This window comes from Archocentrus centrarchus, chromosome 12 (assembly GCF_007364275.1).
Source record: "Archocentrus centrarchus isolate MPI-CPG fArcCen1 chromosome 12, fArcCen1, whole genome shotgun sequence".
In the NCBI taxonomy this organism is placed as follows: Eukaryota; Metazoa; Chordata; class Actinopteri; order Cichliformes; family Cichlidae; genus Archocentrus; species Archocentrus centrarchus.
This window is the reverse complement of record NC_044357.1, coordinates 21,031,807-21,051,780: the sequence shown is the minus strand read 5'-3', so window position 1 is coordinate 21,051,780 and position 19,974 is coordinate 21,031,807. Positions and strand designations below refer to the sequence as shown.

General features: G+C 40.2%; 2 protein-coding genes across 2 annotated transcripts; both read right to left on the bottom strand.

Annotated features, from left to right (window-relative positions):
• Positions 1 to 228: 228 nt before the first annotated feature.
• Positions 229 to 8,805, bottom strand: LOC115789659 (cholesterol 7-desaturase). The gene is made up of 7 exons (XM_030743162.1): positions 8,365 to 8,805; positions 4,858 to 5,046; positions 4,476 to 4,654; positions 2,928 to 3,053; positions 2,656 to 2,775; positions 1,729 to 1,905; positions 229 to 571 (listed from the first exon to the last, which is right to left on the bottom strand). Exons 1-7 carry the CDS (start codon positions 8,768 to 8,770, stop codon positions 410 to 412), a joined length of 1,359 nt encoding a protein of 452 aa, XP_030599022.1. The 5' UTR covers positions 8,771 to 8,805; the 3' UTR covers positions 229 to 409.
• Positions 8,806 to 13,870: 5,065 nt separating this feature from the next.
• LOC115789265 (bile salt-activated lipase-like) lies at positions 13,871 to 17,229 on the bottom strand. Its single transcript, XM_030742600.1, has 11 exons — positions 17,105 to 17,229; positions 16,741 to 16,888; positions 16,397 to 16,516; positions 16,133 to 16,330; positions 15,892 to 16,022; positions 15,541 to 15,648; positions 15,305 to 15,419; positions 14,970 to 15,156; positions 14,637 to 14,840; positions 14,259 to 14,468; positions 13,871 to 14,135 (listed from the first exon to the last, which is right to left on the bottom strand). Exons 1-11 carry the CDS (start codon positions 17,168 to 17,170, stop codon positions 13,958 to 13,960), a joined length of 1,665 nt encoding a protein of 554 aa, XP_030598460.1. The 5' UTR covers positions 17,171 to 17,229; the 3' UTR covers positions 13,871 to 13,957.
• Positions 17,230 to 19,974: the final 2,745 nt, after the last annotated feature.

Sequence of the window (19,974 nt, the reverse complement as noted above, 5' to 3'; positions counted from 1 at the left end):
TCCCTCAATCAGAAGAGGAAATATAGGGATATGTTTGTATATGTTTCACAGTTTATGTAATAGATAGTTTTGACAATCTAACAGTCAAGGCAATTCTGGTGGTCTAAGTATTGCTTGTTTAGATGTTCATAAAATTTCAGTTACACTTCGGGCACTGTCTTAGCCTGGAAAGTCAAATTCCACACAACAAAAATACCCCCCCCCCCCCCCCAAAAAAAAAAGGTTATTTAACAAAACAAAGTTTAATTCTTTTACAAAAAAAAATGCAAATCCGAACTGCATAAACTTATCAGGCCTTTTCTCCTCCTTTATCTTGCTGTCGGCAACAAAAACGAAGGGTGAACTCGTTTGTCTGAAGTGTCTGATTAATGTCTACCCTGCTGAAATCATCTCCTGTGGTTCAGGGAGCTCAAAAGTACAACGTATCACGCTGGTATTGCAGCCGTGGGCTGTTCTCACTGTAGAACTGACCGAACCAGCGTCTGTGCTTTTGGATGGCTGAATCTTCCTTCACGAGGAGAGGCTTGGAGATATACTTCTTATTATTCCAGATCATCACATCGCGCTCAAACTGAAGGCAAAACAAAAACAGGAGAGTCACTGGACACTGGACTAAATATCAAGCATTATTATAAGTTTGTTTTATAGTTTTCAGCCTACTTCAAACATTTTTATTTTTAACACTATTCCCCTCATCCTTGATAAGGATAATGAAGCAGTGCCGCTGAATACAATTAGAAAAAGGAACAGATTTTCACTGAAGCCGAACCAGAATTAAATAATGAAAACTGCGCTGGCATCTACTTGCATTAAATTACAATAATTTATCAGCAGGGGTTTCTGTGTGAAGTGCTGCTCATTAAATGTCACTCCATAGTAACTCCATCAGCTGCTGATATTTGGCATTTCAGTGAAAACTCCCTCCCTCTGCTGCTGTCAATACCAAATGAAGAAAGAAATTACTTAATCTAAAAATATATGCTTTGAATGTGAAACTGTGTCATCATCTTCATTTGTCTTGTCTTTATTTTTAATTAAACTGTTTATCGAGCTAATTAAAGTATTTTGTCTGAGTTTCTGCTGTTGCTGCTGTGGGCAAAAAGCCTTTAGTTTTAGGAATCAGGCAATTTTTCTCAATGTATTTTGAGACAATTTTTCTGTATTCTTGTTAAAATGCCTGCAACTATGCTTGTTCACCACCAAGCTAATTATCAGGTTTAATGAGGACTATTTACACCTTATCTGTGACTGTGTGGTGTTACTTCTGCTAACTGTGCGGAGGCAGAACTTAACCAAAGGCAGAGTGAGAGGCCAGTGCGCACACTGATCAGCGCTGGGGTATATCTCACAAATAAGTAGCAGTTTTGATGTATGCAGTGGATAATAGCCTTTTACTGAAAAATTGGAATTTGCAGATTCACGAGCAGATTTGTGTACCATTAACAAAGGCTGCAACTGGGGAAAGGAGCTGCCTTTTTTGGCTGTTTGCACACACTCATTATAGACAAAACTGTGTTCTTTGATGGGAGACTGGAGCCCTGTGTGCTGGTCAAGCTGCATCTGGCATCATCTTCTCTGCTTGCCTTTCTGTAAAAGTCACTCCACTCTACTGCCTTAAACTGTCTTATTTTTCTTTAGACAGTGCAGGAGGGCAGAATGATGGTAGCATAAATGATATGCAAGCAAGCCTGTGTTAGAGTGATTATAAAAGATAATGTTGTGCTGCACCTGAATGGACTCCACTTTGAGGATGAATTTGGGCACCACGGGTGGGATGTTAGACTGATAGAAGATGGTGTGAGTGACACACTGCAACAGAGGCTCCACGGGAGTCACACAATGCATGATTACACCCCGGCCCAGGAAAGCTTGTTCAAACTTCAAAAACACTATTCCTGGACCCACCTGAAAGATAACAGGCAAACATGTAGTATTAGCATAATTTAAAGTTGTCAGCTTTTGCTGATAGGCCTATATTTATGCACTAAGGATTCATTGACTTACTTGGCAGTTACCGCAATAAAAATATATTTTGCACCATTTAACATCAAGCTTCATTTACAGATAATTCAATGTCCAAAAAGCATTAGTCTGTTCATGAGAAATGAATGCTTGAAAAATGCTTTTGCATGCATGGTTAAACTCAATAATGCCTCTCATACTACAGTGATCCTCCACTGCTGGCCACAGTAAACATATTCTGCCTCCAACATTTGTGCTGCATGTAAGTGATCCAGCTCCCTCTGCAGCCTTCTGGTTAACCCAGTAAAATTAGTGGTTTCAAGGTACACTTGCATAAGACAATTTTTACTCACAAAGTAAGGCAAACAGACTGCACAGTGTTTATTGCATTAGCAAAAAACAGCATGTGATGTTCCACATTAATGATTACAGGAAGTTTTGTAATACCCAGTTTTGTTAAAACACACTGCACTATGAAACACGATCCTAATGTTCACTAAATTGTACATTATGCGCTAAACTGAACATAAATTTACAGATCTGAGCCTAATTTATTTTTGGTTAAATCCCTTTTAAATTGAGAGGATTTTTAGAGATCAGATCAGTGATTTTTGTGCCAGTTTAATGTACAATCAGTCATAGAAAATTGCTTATAAACTTCATTCCTCCTGTGAAGTGCAGAATGTATTTTACCTGTCTAGCCACGACATGAACATCCAGAATAGGCCAGTGGCATCCAAACACTGTAAGCGCATGTTTCACAAACATCAGAGAACAATGCTCGTTAGGCTCTGACTCTGGTTCCCACTCAACCTTGAAGAGGCGCACAGTGAGAAAATATGGCATCACTCATACTGTCAAAACCACAGTAAAAAGTTGCAGTTATAACACTGAGCATATTCCCCTTAGTGTCGTTGATGATTCCTGATTTAGTTTAATTTTTTTCTAGTTTAGAAACATGCTACCTTCCAGTTGTGTCGCACAAATTCCCAGATTTTGCTGTTGGTGTAGCGCAGATCTGCTCCACTGAGCATGCCTGGGGCGTGCAGATGAGACAAGTGAGCTATGTCTCCTGCATTTTCTGGAATCTCCTACAGAGAAGAGAAGACACCCACTTATTGGGAAAAAAAATCTGTTAATCGGTGCTGTTCTTGAAAAACGAGACATCATTTCCTTAGATTTCGCCTCAAACACCTTTTCCTTGTCACAAATTCTCCTCAAAATAGATGCAAAAAATTGATTTTTTTTGGAGCCACCTTGGATGAAAGCTGCTGTTTTGTGTTATATTGTTTCTGTCTATTGGTTTTCTAATATGTATGTAAAGCTTCTTAATTATCTTTAAAGATTGTAATAAAGAACGCGTAGGGAATATGCCAAACCAATCTAAATAAATATCAAAGTACGGCCAATGAGTGAGGGGAATTTGTGACCAGGAAAATGACTTTGAGGCTAAATCTGAGGACATGGTGTCATGTTTTCAGCTTTGTGGATACTGAAAAAACTATGCTAAAGAAAAAGTACACTATAGCCAAACACCTGGACAGACAAATCAACAAGAGACAGACGACCTTTATTTGCAACATAAATTTTATTTAAAAACAGAGTGACTTGGAGTTCCTTATGGAAGCTTGTTTCTGCCACTTTTCCGGTGGAGTCAAAAACTTACTCAAACTTCTGAGAAAATAACTTGAAATTTTGAGTGAAGTCAGAATTTTGAATTTTATCTGGATTTTTTGTTATTTATTTTCGGTGGTGGGAACAAGCTTTTTAGTTTATTTGATGTTTTATGACTTTGCTCTTTTGTCTTTGTCACATCTGTACAATATAGGTTCAAAAAATAATTGTATTTTTCACATTTTTTTTGCTTTTACCACATTTTGATAGGAAAATAAACAGACGATTGTAATGTGGAAGAAAGGAGCAGGATCGGGGAGAGGGGGGCTGCAATGCAGAAGAAGGTTTTGGGCTGAAGTGAACTTATAGGGTTTTAAACATTGCTCGTCTTGTTATTGAATTCATTCATGCACAAATAAATCGAATGTGCTGATTAATGTTCTGTAACAGACATTCTAACAGCATGTCTGCATGTCCAGTGTATTTAAATGCTTTTTGTAGAGTAGACGTCAAACAAAATAGGGGTCGGATCTTCAGCTGTTGTTTTTTGTGACATGTTTTCACTAAAACTGAAACCTTAAATAATTTTCTTTTCTTTTTAATAGGGATTCCAAATTGAAGTCATAGTCACCAGGATACATGTCTGCCTGGACAACCTGCATACCTCATACTGGCAAATATAAAATGGTCACAAAAAGGGAGGATGAACCATAACATCGAAGTCAGAAAAAACAAGGGCTGAAATAAACCAATAAATGATATGGGGGAATTTTTTTTTTTATTGTGAACCATTAAAATGTGTGCAATAGAGGGTTAATATAGAGACACCTGACATAACACCATAAATTCATCTCGCCATCATAGTCAAGAAAGCACATGCTCAGACATATGCACCATACCTGTATATGAGCATTAATAAAATGCTCAGTTCTCCCACGATAGACCCACTCATCCTTTGTGATCTCCTGCTGCTCAGGAACGGTCCACTGAGGTTCTTCTCCATCACAGTGAAACCAAACCAGGATCTGCTTGTTGACCTCACAGGTAGGCCAGCTGTGCACACTGGCAAACTCAGGCACTGAAGGACAAATGAAACCCAAAACTGAATCACAGCCTCTTTAGTCAGGGTATGCTGACCAATAAAGAAGGTCTATTGACTTTAAATTTACGTAACTTTGTAAGCCATTACCTAAGCATATTCATGCTTTCTTAGTTAACATATTATACACAGAGTATACCTATACCACTAAGATGTAACAATATTGCAGATGATTGACGTACCTTTTTCTGAATAGGGAATCTTCACACACTTGCCATCATCCCCCTGAAACAGCCATCCATGAAATGGGCACTCAATGCATTTTCCAAACACCCGTCCACCCACAGCTAGGTTGGCACCCAGGTGAGGGCAGTAGGCATCCACCACATAGGGCTTCCCATCGTGACCCCGAAACACCGCCACCTGCTCACCTACGGTAATTAAAGTACAGAAAGGTTTTTGTACTGGGTTTGTGAGCAACCAGTAATGAACATAGAGGATAACAGTACTGTGCAGATTGTACTTTTTGCACAGTTCTACCAGCATCTTAATATTTACTGTACAATACAAGAGGAAGAAAAACATAAACATGCAACCCTTGCAACATATTCCCTGCATGTTCCTTAGGGTGTTTATTACTGCCCCCACTAGGAGCAATTTAGTGAACTGTGGACAGTGACAGCATAGTGAGCATCGTGTGCACATCGTGTGGAAAACTTTCTCAGAAATGAAGAAACACTCAAATTTTCCCAGAAATAAATCAATGAAATTCACACACTCTGTTAATATTATGCCCAATATCACATTTTATAATCATGCCTTTGCGGTTGTTAACTTAATTGGTTCCTTAACAATTAATGCCACTCATAGAAGTTTTTTTATATGACTTTATCATTATTCTGATGACTTTGCTCATTGAAACAAAATAACTGCATCAGAATTACTGCGGCACGTACATTGATGGCAAAAATTTTAAGTGACTGCTTTGTATCATTTCACTTGCAGTGCAGTCTAGGCTTACGGTCTAATAAAGTTCCTGGAGAAGGTCTTCATGGAAAGCACTCCCTGTGGTGCATGTCCAAACTGAACTCGGACACCAGATCTGCAGCTCTCCTCCTACTGTCTCTCCTTATTTGGCTTGACTTTTAGCTGAGCTTTAAACCTTAAGTAGTGCTTAGATAGCATGCAAGTTAGCGTAAGCTGAGCAACTGTAGTATAGAGTGACAGCTGAGCAAGCTCCACCAGTGATTAGTCAAGGTACTAAAAAAAATCTGAGACATCAAATCATCCAAATGAAGGGTGACACAGCACTGCGCTGCTTCCCCCAGACTGCTGCACAGAGAACCACACGGTGGAAAAGACCCACTCGGCAGAATTTAATATGTGAATGCATGACTGCAGAGAAAGGTTAGGAGGGAGACGCAGCAGGATGCAAATCTTGAATGGGAGCCAAGCTTTTTTTGGGACAAGAGAATTTGGGGCGGTAAAATGTTGGGAGCTACAGGGAGAACTCAACCTTGAAGGACTAGAGAGGAGGACAGTAAACGAGAGAAATGTGCTATAAAAATAAAACAGATCCACTGCAAGTCATGGGCAGAAAAGTATTCATGTTGTCTAGAGAAAAACAATCTGTGTGTTTTCTATATGTTTTCCAACATGCTGACACACCCTGGTGGGTTTCTGGCAATCTCCTCTCCTTGTGTTGGCAACCACTGATCTGACTCAGACTTGTAGTGTGTAGCAGGTCTATTAACCTTCCACACTTGTGCTCACAGTAAGATTCAAAACCAGTCAGAAAACATGCATTCAATAACTTTACTTAGCTGCATACCATCACTGTATGAACACTTATTCAGCAGGATTTCTAGCAATATAATACCTTGCAATCAAAATGCATCTTCTAGTTTGGCTATGCTTAAGAATAATTGCACTGTCATACTGAGTTTGACCTGTTATCATATTGCTGTTACTGTACCTCTTATTATTACCATAAACATATAAAGAGTGCCAGTCATAGAGTTTATGATCCCAGTTCACTGCCTCTCAATCTCAATATCAGGCGGTGTTTCAAGTGTGAAATCAAAATGGTGAATGCCACAAAGTGGCATGGGGTGCTGTGACACACCTGCAGAAATGTTTTACTACAAAAACCCTCATAAAAATCTAAAAACTCACTGATCTATTGTACGACTCCTTCTATAAAACAGAACGAATGAACAAATGATTTTTTTTTTTAAAGTTCTCCAAGATATTATATGTTTGCTCCACTCCAGAATGAAGTCCAGAGGGAATTACATGACCTCTGAGCAAACTCTGATTGTAAGATCCAATTAAAAACTATACAAAAGCTAGTGAGTGGTGTGAAGGATTTGGTCAGTTCTGGTGGAGACATATGGAGCACAAGGACCTAACAGTCTATCTGTTCTCCAAGCAGACACACACTGATGTCCCTTATTTCTTGAGGATTATAAGAAAAGTATTTCACTGAAATTGTGGCATGATTGTAACTTGCTTATAGGGTAATTGGTGGTAAAGATGACTGTTAGTTCTAACTACAGTATGATCTGAATCACTCTGCGAGAGCAGGTATTGCTTTTTTACCGGCTGATATTTTTTCCAGGTATAAAACCCTCTCGTGCACTGTTTGTTTGTCATTTGCTGAAAGCAAAGTGACAGGAACCTAAAAAGCCCGACGGGCTCTTTGAAACCCTTTTGAACTCAAACTCAAAGAAACTCTCTGAAGGGATCAAACAGTCCCACCGCACATCAGCATGAGAAGAACAAATCGGTGAGTGGAACACAACAGCGGCTGTATCAGTGCCCCCATCTTTATGAAATACATGCAAACTTGAGGCCATCAGTGATGAGACTGTCATATTGTTGATCACAGAAAAACCTGATGCAGGAGATCAAAGGGGTCAGCTCGCACTCATACATCAAAATGGATCATTAGAGACAGATCTTAATAATAAAATTAATAATAATAACAGCTTTCTCTCCAAAATCCATTCACTGGTTAATCAAGAAAATTATTGGCACATGTGTTAATAAAGCAAGAAGCTGTTACTTTGTAGCACTAATGTCACTATGAAGTAATTCTACAAACATCAGTAACCACAGCATCTGTCTCCATGACCCCTTCAAGTCAAACAGACAGGTCAAAGCTTGAACCTTTGTTCCAAAATAAAGTGTTACTAAGCACCACAATGCACACCTGTTTCCTTAACAAAGTCTTAAATTCCAAATAAGAGAGGACAACGTGGTTTAACCCCCACACTGCATATGTCAGTGTTATCACGTATCCAGAAAACAAACATGCAATTAAAAAAAAAATGCAGTCTTTTGCTAGCTTCTCATGAGGAAATGTCAGTGATATATTGATCAGTAACAACTATTTATTATTAAAGGTATATCAACCCAAAATTGTGTTGGGCTTTTCTGGCACTTAATGCAGCCTTTCTGGTGGAGTTTCTCATATTGTTCAAGGAGGCGCATGACTGCAAAAATAAGCCTATATATAAAATCTGGGTCTAAACACTCAAACATTGAGTTAAACTTTAACACTCATACATGCATCACTGTCTGGTAACAATTACCAAAGTCCAAAGTAAGCTACTATCCTGCACTTACAGTACTATCAAACAAACTTCTCCCACAAACTTTCTTTTATTTGCCATTTTCACAACATACACTATAATAAAACTGTGGTTTCTCTCGTTATTCTCTGTGACCCATCGCTATTTTCATACCTAGAATAGAGACATTTTTGACCTCGCCCCTCTCCAGCATGTGCGAGTCCAGCACTCGGTACCAGCCGTTTGGGTAAACCGGTGGAAGCTCCCCGATTTTCCTCCTGCGCCGGACGTCGTTTGCTACCTGCGCTTTGGTGCGACCGTCCTCGTCGGCGTATCCCACGTCGTCGGGCGACCTAAGCAGCTCCAGGGGACTGAAGAGCAGCCGGTACAGCCAGCCTATGGCGAAGAGAAGAACTCCGGCGGAGAAGCAGAAGACAGCCCCGGCTGGAGCACCTTGCAACCCTATTTCGCTCCATATCGGATACCGGCTGGAGGCTGAGTCCAGCGGATCTCCACTTTGCGTGGTAAGCAGTGCACCCACTCCCAGCCCAATGACAGCAGCCGCCTTTGCGTTGAACATGCCTGACTTTCTACCTTGCACAGTATCACGGTCAGTTTACAATGAGCACCGGGCACTTTGGAGACGGAACAACTTTTTTTTGTTTTTTTAAGCCACACCCGGGGCTGACCCGGTGTACTTAAACGCAAAACTCGGGTGGTAACTTCATGGTGCAGTTGGCTTTGTGTTTTGGGGATGGGTCTTTGTTGGATTATATATGACCATCAAACAGCACTGAGAATCACTCTATGTATTTCCTTCACTTGAGCACAGAACGTACTGTATAACTCATACTGCACCTCACACAGTGTGTGAAACAAGCAAGGAGCACTGTGGGTGGGGGTTTCCTTGCTTTGAGTGACACCAGCTGCACACGCTTATGTAACCTTCCTAATAAAAGTAGCTGGGAGACATCCCTTCCTTAGAGCATAGACAACTCTGTACTGTGCAGACTTGGGCCTTGCTCTCCCAGCTGGTAAAAAAGATACTCACGTCTCTTGTGTGTTTTGTTAATAGGTCTCTTCTAAACGGGTCAGAACCCAACAGTCTTGCTCAAATTGTTGCAAAAATAACAGGAAGAACACTATTATTAATGGGGACTAAACTACAATTACAATTCACCAAAGCCTATGCATGTCCACAGAGATTCGAACATACATTGTGTGCAAGCAAAAAGTTTGCAAGACAAAGCAGATAAGAGCATTATCATTTATCATGAATAAACAAATACAAGACACAAGATAAAGTAACGTAAATTGTATTAAGTAAGGTCACGTGCCTCTTTGTGGGAGTGCATTATAATTAATAGTTAATATATATTTAATAATAACTCATGCTGACCTAATGTTATATTGGCAAGACTGTTTCATGTACCTGTAACACTCATGTGCTGCAGACGCCCTCTTGTGGCCTTTATAATAATAATCTTGTCAAAAGTCTAATTAACCCTGTGAGTATAAGACCCAACGCTAGAACTTCCCTAAAATTCAACTCTGTGTTTCAGCGTGTGCAAGTTGAATGATTATTTTGGTGTTCCGTGATTGCCCAAACTTGAGGAGAACAATTTATAATATTACATAATGTGATAGCATAGTTGGGGTTAAGATAAATGCCTATGATAACTTAACCTGCACTTATGTCAAGACTGGCTGCCTGGTTGCATGGCTGATGCAACTGGTAGATAAAAGGCCAAATACATCTTTTGCACACTCTTGTTTTTATTGCTTAATATGATTTAATTTCTCATTTAAACATCTGTGGCACCATAGGATGGAAGGATAGGAGGCTGGGAAGGGTGCCCATCCAAAGGCGAACAAAGTGAAGCTTCTTTTGCTTCCTAGTGGAGCTTTCATTCATCTTTGCATTGATGTCCAGGAAGTGTAGTCCACTCCACTGATGTTAAACTCAGGGCAGGTAACAGGAACTTTCAGGTGGCCTTTCTTGGAATGCATCCAGTAACTTTGTAGCAAACATCTGTATTAAAACAAACAAACAAACAAAAACAATCTTGCACATGTTTGCATTGTATTTTACTCAGTTCTAACAAAGTTAGCCCCGTAGACAATCATTTAGCGAGACAGATCTCTGTGTCTGTCCCCATAAGCACTTGGTGAGTGGTTTCCCAAACACGTACTGAAGGTCATGTGTGTAGTCGGCTCCCACCCAGTCATGGTAGAGTCTAGTCCAGCCAATAAGCTGGGCTCAGCAATAGGAGTTTCTTCATTCTTGTCAGAAAGGGAAGGAATGTCCTGTGTGGTAATCCATGTGTGTACATCCATGTCATTAACACCTCTGAGGTATTTCAGCAGCGTTGTGGAACAAGTTGCCAGGTTCATCCGGCAGGAAGTTTCCATCCACAACAGGAGACGGTGAGAAGTCTGGGATCTGATTGAAGTGCCATATCATGTGGATCAGCTTCATAGTTGGCCTTTTAAGCACCCATTATTTTGTGCTCTCCATACATTCTAAAATAGACAGTTTGTGCTTCTGCTAGAAAGTTACATTCACGAGAACTAATGCTCACAGTCTGGAGAGCCTTGTACAGGGACAGGGGCAGCCATGGTAAGAGTCACAGCATCAGTTGATTTCAAACAGGCCACCATGCTGTCATTGGCTGGGCAGGTTGGGCAGGGTAAAGTGCGATAAAATTTATTATGAGCCATTCTGTTAAAAAAAAAAAAAAAAAAGCATTTTGGCACTGTACATTACAGCATTAATATTAAATTCAGTTTTATTTATATAGTGCCAAATCACAGCAGTCACCTCAGAGTGCTTTATATTGTAAGGTAAAGACTGCACAATAATAAAAAGAAACCCTAACAGTAAGATGACCCACTATGAGTAAGCACTTGGCAACAGTGGGAAAGAAATACTCCCTTTCAACAGGAAGAAACCTCCAGCAGAACCAGGCTCAGGGAGGGGCAGCCATCTGCCATGATTGGTTGGGGGAGACAGGACTAAAGACACACTGTGGAAGAGAGCCAAAGGTTAATAACTAATGATTAAATGCAGAGTGTGTATAAAAATATAGAGCGTGAAAACACAGAGTGAAAAGTAGTGAATGAAGAGGAAACACAGTGCATCATGGAAAGCCCCCAGCAGTCCACTCTCTCAAAAAAGAACGTTTTAAGCCTAATCTTAAATTCATTCATTTACAGTCAACAGTAAAAGTAAAAGGTGAGCTTTGTTGCTGTAACAATTATCATGCATAAGGACACACCAGCTTGACAGTGTCTAAACGGTATTAAAGATATATTACTCTCATGGCCGGGGAGGAAACGGACGAGGGAGGGCAAACACGCAGGACTCCGGAGATTGGCATAACGTAAAGACATTTATTTATATAGGGAAAAAATAAATACAAACACCGTAGAAGGGGGACGAAGGGCAGACACAGGGAGCACAGGAACACACGGGCACACAACGTCAACGACGCAACAAAGAACACATGGAAACTGAGGGCTTAAATACACAATGGGTAATCAGGGGAAGAGGAAACAACAGGGAACAACAGGTGAGGCAAATGAAACTAATTACACAGGGGAAGCAAAGCTAAACACAAAGCACAAGGAAATCACATTGGCAAAATAAAACAGGAAGTGATAAACCAAAGAACACGCAGACGAGTCACAACACTGGGAACATGACAAACATACAGGGAGGACAAACTCAGGAAATAAACTATTAACACAAAACGCTGGGCAAACAGCCCAGGACATGACAATTACTTGTTTCTAAATAAATGAATAATGCATGCACAAACTCATACACATTTGCAGAAAATGTTGCCATGCATTTTCTGAAACCTCTCACCTAGAAGCTAACACTCGCTCCACCTGCAGACTCTCCAAAGAGGGTGATGTTGTCAGTGTCTCCTCCAAGTGAGCGTACATTCCTGTGTACCCAGGTGATGGCAGCATACTGGTTCCACAGACCATAGTTTCCTGTGATGTAAGGACAGTTTTAAAGATTACCCCATGTTACTGCAGTAACTAAGTTGAATGGGACATGAGATAACTATAAAATGAACTGTACTGTATACTTATATATATTCCATTAATAGCACTTACCAGGTAAGGTATTAGGGAAGATGAACCTTATGACATTTTACAAGACATGTTACAATGTATTGTGCGTTAGGGTGAAAGTTGCAAAGTTTTGTCTTATTAAATATTAGTTAAAATGTTTCTCTGTTGTTAAATGTACACATGTATTTAAGCAATATGCTCCATGTGACACATCTCAGTGTGCAGCAGGAAATGATGCAGTCTGGTGAATCACAGATACAGGTGTGCTGGTTCCCAGCTTAGGGACGTACACACAGTTTAAGATAAAACCACTGAAATAGCCCGATATCTGAGACAGAAAAATGATGTGTGTTTGTGCAGAATGATACTGGATGCACGTGTTTCACTCCTGTTGTCAGAACATACAGCACCAGGCAAATGTTTGGAAACACTCTTTTGACTGGTACTGTAGATAATTTAGAAAATCTTCTGCATTTACTGTTGAATTAGGTATAAGAACTGACTGCGGAAATTTCTCTACACACAAGTAATTATGAAAACCATGTTATTCTTAATACAAGGTCTGAGTTTGGCTGTGTTTTCTGGTTTGACATGACTGATGAACATAGTCACATTGCAGCTTTTCTGGTTTTTATTTTAAAAGTGCTGTTTAAAAAAAAATGCCTAAAAAATGCAGAACTTTTTAAAAAATTATTATTATTATTACTATTATTGCTATAATTGTTTGGGGCTTCCTTATGGTTTTCTACATATGTATAATAGACATTAATACCAAACTAAACTAAAAAGCAAATAAATAAATTATTATATGCAATACTTCATTTTAATTAGTCTCTGCAGAGTATTGCATTTAAATTTGACTTTACCCTCATTCCACGGTCTGCACCTTTACAGCTGAAGGTCACCAATGTTTCATTAACCAAAGGAGGGTCTAGTCAGCTTTTATTTCTTTGGCAGGACTACATTGCATTTGCCAAGTGGAAACTTCTACAGCTGAAAAATGACAAACAGAAGTAGCACAACTGCCACTAACAGACTGATACGTTTAATTTATGCATTGAATTTTAGCTGCAAACATTTACCTAATCATTTAACACTTCAGTGATTTAAAATAGGTGTGATGGTTGTTAGCATGTTGGGAAATACATATATTTATATATAGCAAGCCAGGTTAAAAAAAATAAAAGTGGTGCTCAAAACAGGAAGGAGAGAAGTGTTTGCTCAGGTACAACCTCGTGGTATGAACCCCAAAAATATCTACCCAGGGGCCTAACACAAAGTTGTTACACCTGTGGCTGTTAACAGTATCAACTGCTGTTGTACCTAAACTTAGCTAAATAAGGCTAACTGTACCCCAGCTAACACAGAGCAAAATGGCACGATACTTTTATTGGCTAGCTAATAAAGTCAGCTACATCAGCAAAATCAATTTGTTACTTTCTGCTCTGATTCTATTTTGCATTACAAAGTTAACACACTTCTGAGAGCTTTGTAAATAATTCAAATGCATTAGTGCATCAACTGAGAGCCTATATTTAGAGCTTCAGATAGTCATAATATAAATTCAAACACATGATCAAATAAACCCACAAGATTAATATTTTTGTCTGCTATCCATTTATTTTTCACAAAGCAGTGATATAATATTTCACATCCACATATATGCACATGCTACTTATTCTTAGACAACTACAGGAAGGTTGGGCAGGACACTGGTCCAGAAATGCACATAACGCAGCCTCAGCTGCTGCTGCACATAGTTCTTGTCCATGTCAGAATGGATCTCCAGGAACTCTGGTCCACTTCTGGTGAATTCTGGCCAGGTAGCAGGCACATCTGAACCTCCTTTGTTGGGATCTCTGTGGACATAACCAGAAAAAAGGAAAACAGAAATATACAAGATTAATTTATATTTCGATACCTGACTCTGTTCTTTGATTTCTGTGATACTTGGACAATCTTTTGCGTCTGCAGAATTATACCCAGTTTTGGCAAAGTTGGTCCAGTAGGCAATCATGTATTTGGAGACACGGCGATGGCTTGGCCAGTATCCAAGTGGTGTGGTGAAAGGCTTTCCGAACACGTACTGCAGGTCGTCAGCGTGGTCAGCTCCCATCCAGCTTGGGTAGGGCATGACTAAACTGCCCATACGGTTGGGCTCAGAGAATAGGTAGGAGTAGGGGCGTCCAGTTCTTTGGTGAAATGAAAAGAAAACAGCGATATGACAATAACTACACCACTAAATAAAGAAAAGTATTTTTATCTCTGTAATTATTTATATGCATGATATTTTATTTAGCACTGAGCCCACTATTGTATCATTAAATTCTGACATTTCTATTGCAAGATCACATTCTCACGTGGCATGGTCAGCATGAAGATAAAGGGCAGCCTGTGTAGGAACCAGGAAAATGTAGTCTGTTCCGATGGCCACAATGGTCTTCTTGATGGTCTCTCTACTGGGATTACTTCCCCAGGTTGAGGTGTACGTGGAATAGGCATTGTCCATACCAAGCGTGCCCTTCTCCTTTGTGTAGGCTCCCAAGAGCCTCTTCACATCCTCTCTGCAATCAGAAAAAGAGGACTGAGGTCTGATTAAACACCTTCCGGATTCCAAAGTTTTCATATGCTGCTACATGTTGGTCCATTTTGGCATTGTTGTTGTTCTAACTGATTAAATGGTTCAAACTCACATTGGGGTATCAATCAGCTGAGAGTTGATTGATGGAACATCAAGGGCGGTGAAAATATGTCCGTCCATGTCATTGACTCCAGCAATGTAGTCAATTTCAGCTGCATTGTCGAACAAGTTGGAAGGATCGTCTGGCAAGAAGTCGCCATCGATCACAGGAGACAGCACCAAGTTGTACACAAGGGGGTCTGAGAAATGCAGACAGTCAGGAAATTTAATGTTATCTGTATATTTACTATGTATCAAATTGGACTTGGTGACTAATTTAGGCAGAACTGCTTTCATCATGTCTAAAATGAGAATGTAAACTAGGTTTGTGTGGAATGCAGTCCTTACTATCGGGTGAACTGGACAAATTGAGAGTGCCTGCCATTGTTAGGGTCACGGCATCAGTCATCTTCAAACAGGCAGCCATTCTGTCATCGGTTGGGCAGTTGACCTTCAGAGCGACCTGCAGAGTGGGTATAATTTATCTGTAATTATCTGCCATTGCTGAAGTTGTACACACAGCTTCGTATTTATTTTATTTGTTCCAAAAAAAAGTGGTTATATGTAGAACAGCTGTAATGTACCTCCTCGGCAAACTTGCGAGGGTTTTTGTTGATTCCCCAGGGGCAAAGTGCCACCCCACTCTGGGAGATGGCTCTCCTGATGAGCCCTTTATTGTGTGGAGTGAGAGTCTGTGGGTGGAAGGTTAGGAAGAATACGTATTTCAGTCTGTGCTTTGAACTGAATCAGAGTCATATTTAAAAATGTTGAATTTTGCCTAAATTTACTAATCTACCATCTATCTGTCTATCTTAGTAATGAGCGAGCAGCAACCTCTGCAGTGAAAACATGAAAGTGCTGCAGCTCCTTGACTTGCAACTTGAGGCTGGCGCCAAAAGTCTCGGTCTGGGTCTGCTTTAAGTGTCACCTCTCACCTGGAAGCTAACACTAGCTCCACCTGCAGACTCCCCAAAGATGGTGATGTTGTCAGGGTCGCCTCCAAATGACTTGATGTTTCTGTGCACCCAGGCGATGGCAGTGTGCTGATCCCACAAACCATAGTTTCCTGAAGATCAAATAGAATCCAGCTCATGAGAAGAATCGCTACTTTAATGGAAGTATTTCAATAATTGGCAGCTCAGCATCTACCAGACTCTGTAAAGTGTGTGTGCCTACCTGGCAAACTAGAGTCTCCAGTGCTCAGGAACCCCATAGTTCCCACACGGTACCCCAGTGTCACTACAATAACATCTCCTCTGTCTGCCATCTCCTGCCCGCTGTACAGGTAGTTATCCAGGAAGTTAGCGCCCATGGAGCCTCCAACTAGGAATCCTCCCCCAAAGATCCAAACCATGACAGGCAGATCACGAGACACTAGAAGATGAAGACAGTTAGTGTTGGTCTAATTAGTGTGAAAACTTTTTTGGCTTCTGTCGTTACCTGAGCTGCCGTGAGGAACCCAGATGTTAAGGTACAGACAGTCCTCGCTGCCCCTGTGGTCATTCATTAAAAGGTTCAGCTGAAGGCATCTGGGCTTGTACTCTGTGGCCTTTAGAATGCCTGACCAGAAACACACATAAAAAGAGCAGTGTGTTCTACTTATTGTAAGACATTACTTCACATAGTGCAGGCCTTAGCTGATGCTTATTTTCCTGCAAGAAGAAGATAAAGCATTTTTGACTGACTGATTAAAGAAAATATGCAGAAAAGGCTTCTGTGAGTTTGAGATGTAATTTCAGATATAATCAATAAAGATTGATGAGAAACAAAATCAGTTTACCCACCATCCCATCCAGGGTGAGGCTTTGGTTTCTCAAATCTTCCAGGAACGTCAGCAAAAGGGATTCCCTTGAAGACGTCCATGGAACGGAATAATCCAAGACTAATCTTTTTGCCCTCAACCCTCCCTCCCTCGGTTTGCACCACACCGAGCTACAGAGATAATGCACAATGTGATTAAGATAGTAAATGTTAGCCATTAAAAAACACATATCAGTTTCAATTCGACACATTTTGTAATCTTACAGATGTAGCTAAATCATCTGTGCAAAACTGAACTTGAAACACATTTTTTTTCTACATACTGCATACTATTTTTAGAGAAAAATTCTGGAAACATGAAAAGTACACATATTGTGTGACACCTACAGAGGAAGCAGAGGCCGTCTTCAGAAACGCAGCAATGGCGATCAAAATCCCCAGCTTCAGCATCATGGCAAAAATGGCAGAACCTCACTGACTGACACCCAGACTTTTATAAAGAAGACTCCTCCTCCAAACAGCATCTGACCACCATGCAGTCTATGGTGCTGCTTTTCTTACTGTTACATAATCCACCTTGTGTATGCTGCATCTCCCCCAATACTTCCTATGCAATGCCTTTTTAAAAAACAGGCCTAAATTAAAAAGGCAAGTGTGAGGACACTTTTTTCTGTCCTTTCGAGAAGGAAGATAAGTTGTTTTAGGGTAAGTCAGCAGAGAGCCAAATTCAGTGAAATTTCATGGAGAAAATTAATGACAAACTAATGGAGGTTCAGTGAAAAATGGACTGCCTTTATTTTAAGTTCTGTACTTAAAAGGTTGTACCTGAGGTTTTCTCTGCGTCTGAAAATTCCACAATCTTTGGATATGCAGAGAAGGCCACTAGTATTGTGTTTAATAATACTGTTGTAAAATTTAGTGAGTGAGATTGGCTGAAAAAACAAACAGAGAAATATCATGACACAGCCATGTATCAGCCTTCATAAAAAGATGCATGTGACCAAACGTTCACAAGCCATTTGGGTTTTTTTTCTCTGTTTCCATTTATCAGGAAGCCTGTTGAGTTTACACAGCTGTCAAACTGGGCCCAGAGTCAGACAGCTCTGGCCAGTTTGACAGGTTAACCTGTATGCTTTGAATGCTTCAAAATTAAACTGTGAATACCTTCATTGTAGCCTACAATTAATGTTTTCCAAAATAAAACGTCATCTTTTATGTGCTTTTCTGTGTCCACTGATTTTATCTGCCAAATAATCGATACACCTATACTGACGTGGGTCGATGCCTATCCAGCAACAATTTGTGTATATACATGGCACTTGCCTGCCAAATATCTAATCAGCCAATTACATGTCAGCAAGTTAGCCATGCAGACATGGTCAAGATGGTCTGCTGAAGTTCAAATCCAGCATCAGAACGGGGAAGAAAGCAATTTGGCTTTGAACGTAACGCATAGTTGGTGTTGGTTTGAGTATTTCAGACAACCATCTCTAGGATTTACAGAGAAAATAATCCAGTGTGAGGCAGCTCTCTGGATGAAAATGCCTGATGCCTGAGGTCGGCGGAGTTGGCTAGACTGCTTGTAGCTTATAGTAAGGCAAAAGTAACTCAAATCACCACTTGCTACAATCAAGGTATGCAGAAGAGCATCTCTGAACATGCCAAACATCAAACCTTGAAGCAGATAGGCTACAGCAGAAGAAGACCACACCAGGTGCCACTCCTGTCAGCTGAAAACTGGAAACTGAGAAAAACTATTTGGACTGACTCACTAAAATTGGACAATAGATCATAGACAAAAGATTGAAAAAACATTGCCTGATCTGATGAGTCTCAATGTTTGCCGTGACATTCAAACGGTTGGGTTAGAATTTGGTGTATGGAACCATCCTGGCTTACGTTAATGGTTCTGGCTGGTGGTGTAAAGGTGTGGAGGATATTTTCTTGGCACACTTTGGGCCCCTTAGTACCAACCGAGCATCGTTTAAATGCCACAGCCTACCCGAGCATTGTTGCTGACCATGCCCATTTCCTTCTGGCCACATTGTACCCATCTTCTGACAGCCGCTTCCAGCAGGATAACGCACCATGTCACGAACCTCAGGGGGGCATGCTCTTATTCTTCTTGCATAGGGAGAAAACACAGTCAATTGAGTATGTTTGCCAGAATCAAAAAGGGAGCACAATATATAACATGGCCGTTCTTTTAATGTAACAGACCTATTTAATCCACGGGGATTACTGGTTTTACATAATTTGTCCATTACAACCAGATCCTGAAAAAAGATTCCCTTTTACCTTTAACACAGAACTACAAATTCTCTAGAATATAATGTCCTGTACAATTTTAAACCATTCATCAACTGTAGGAGCTTCAGGTTTTAACCACTTCCTAGTGATAGTCTTTTTGCTTGCTGCCAGAAGCATTAACAACAGTTTTTTATCTTTCAAAGTCCAGTTATCAAATGGAATGCCTCCTAAGTACAGGGCTTCACATTTACAGGGGATTCTCTCAGTAAAGATGTTATTTAAGTGATCACATAGCTGCTCCCAGAATAGGTTAATCACTGAACAGCTCCAGAAAATATGATGATGGTTTGCCTCATTTGACCCACAAAGTCTCCAACAAGTGGCTCCAATGCCCTGATGTTTTTTTTCGGAGTTGGAGTTACAAAATATCGAATACCGTTTTTTTTTAAACAGAATTCTCTCCAAGTGTTGGAGCTCGAGGTCATCCAGTGTGATTTGTTGATCCTTTCCCAGCTTTCAGAAGAGATAATTAAATTTCCTTCTTTTACCCATTTATTTCTTATGTAGTCTGTGTCAATTTGTTTTGACAATAGAAGTCCATTATATAGTCTGGAGACAAGTTTCATGCATGAATCTGATTTCAACAAAGATAGAAACATAAAAAAAAAAACTGATACGGCAGTTTCCCAAGTTTCTTGTAGATTATGACCAAAATAGGCCCTAACCTGCAGATATCTGTAGAAGTCATCCTTTTCCAACCTGTTAGTGTCATGGTTTGGCTGTGCGGTGGAAGGGTAGGACCCAAATGCAGGACGCGTGACAAGGAGCTAAACTTTAACAGCTTTATTGTGCTGATGCTAACAGGTGAAAAATAAATAAAAACAACAAAATCTCAACCAAGCCAAAAACCACTGAAACAAGCCTGGGAGAACAAGGGAGTACTTAAACTGGGAAACACACAGCAGGAAGGAGAAACACAGACAATGACGCAACAATGATCAGACGAA

Excerpts from the sequence above, each read along its gene's own strand:
- LOC115789659 (XM_030743162.1), bottom strand. The coding sequence starts at position 8,770 with ATGTTCAACGCAAAGGCGGCTGCTGTCATTGGGCTGGGAGTGGGTGCA. Across the intron at positions 5,047-8,364 it reads CAAAAATGTCTCTATTCTAG|GTGAGCAGGTGGCGGTGTTT; the intron begins GTATGAAAATAG and ends TAATTACCGTAG. Across the intron at positions 1,906-2,655 it reads TTCATGTCGTGGCTAGACAG|GTGGGTCCAGGAATAGTGTT; the intron begins GTAAAATACATT and ends GTTATCTTTCAG.
- LOC115789265 (XM_030742600.1), bottom strand. The coding sequence starts at position 17,170 with ATGATGCTGAAGCTGGGGATTTTGATCGCCATTGCTGCGTTTCTGAAG. Across the intron at positions 15,420-15,540 it reads CTCGCAAGTTTGCCGAGGAG|GTCGCTCTGAAGGTCAACTG; the intron begins GTACATTACAGC and ends CCCACTCTGCAG. Across the intron at positions 15,157-15,304 it reads TTTGTCCAGTTCACCCGATA|ACCCCCTTGTGTACAACTTG; the intron begins GTAAGGACTGCA and ends TGCATTTCTCAG.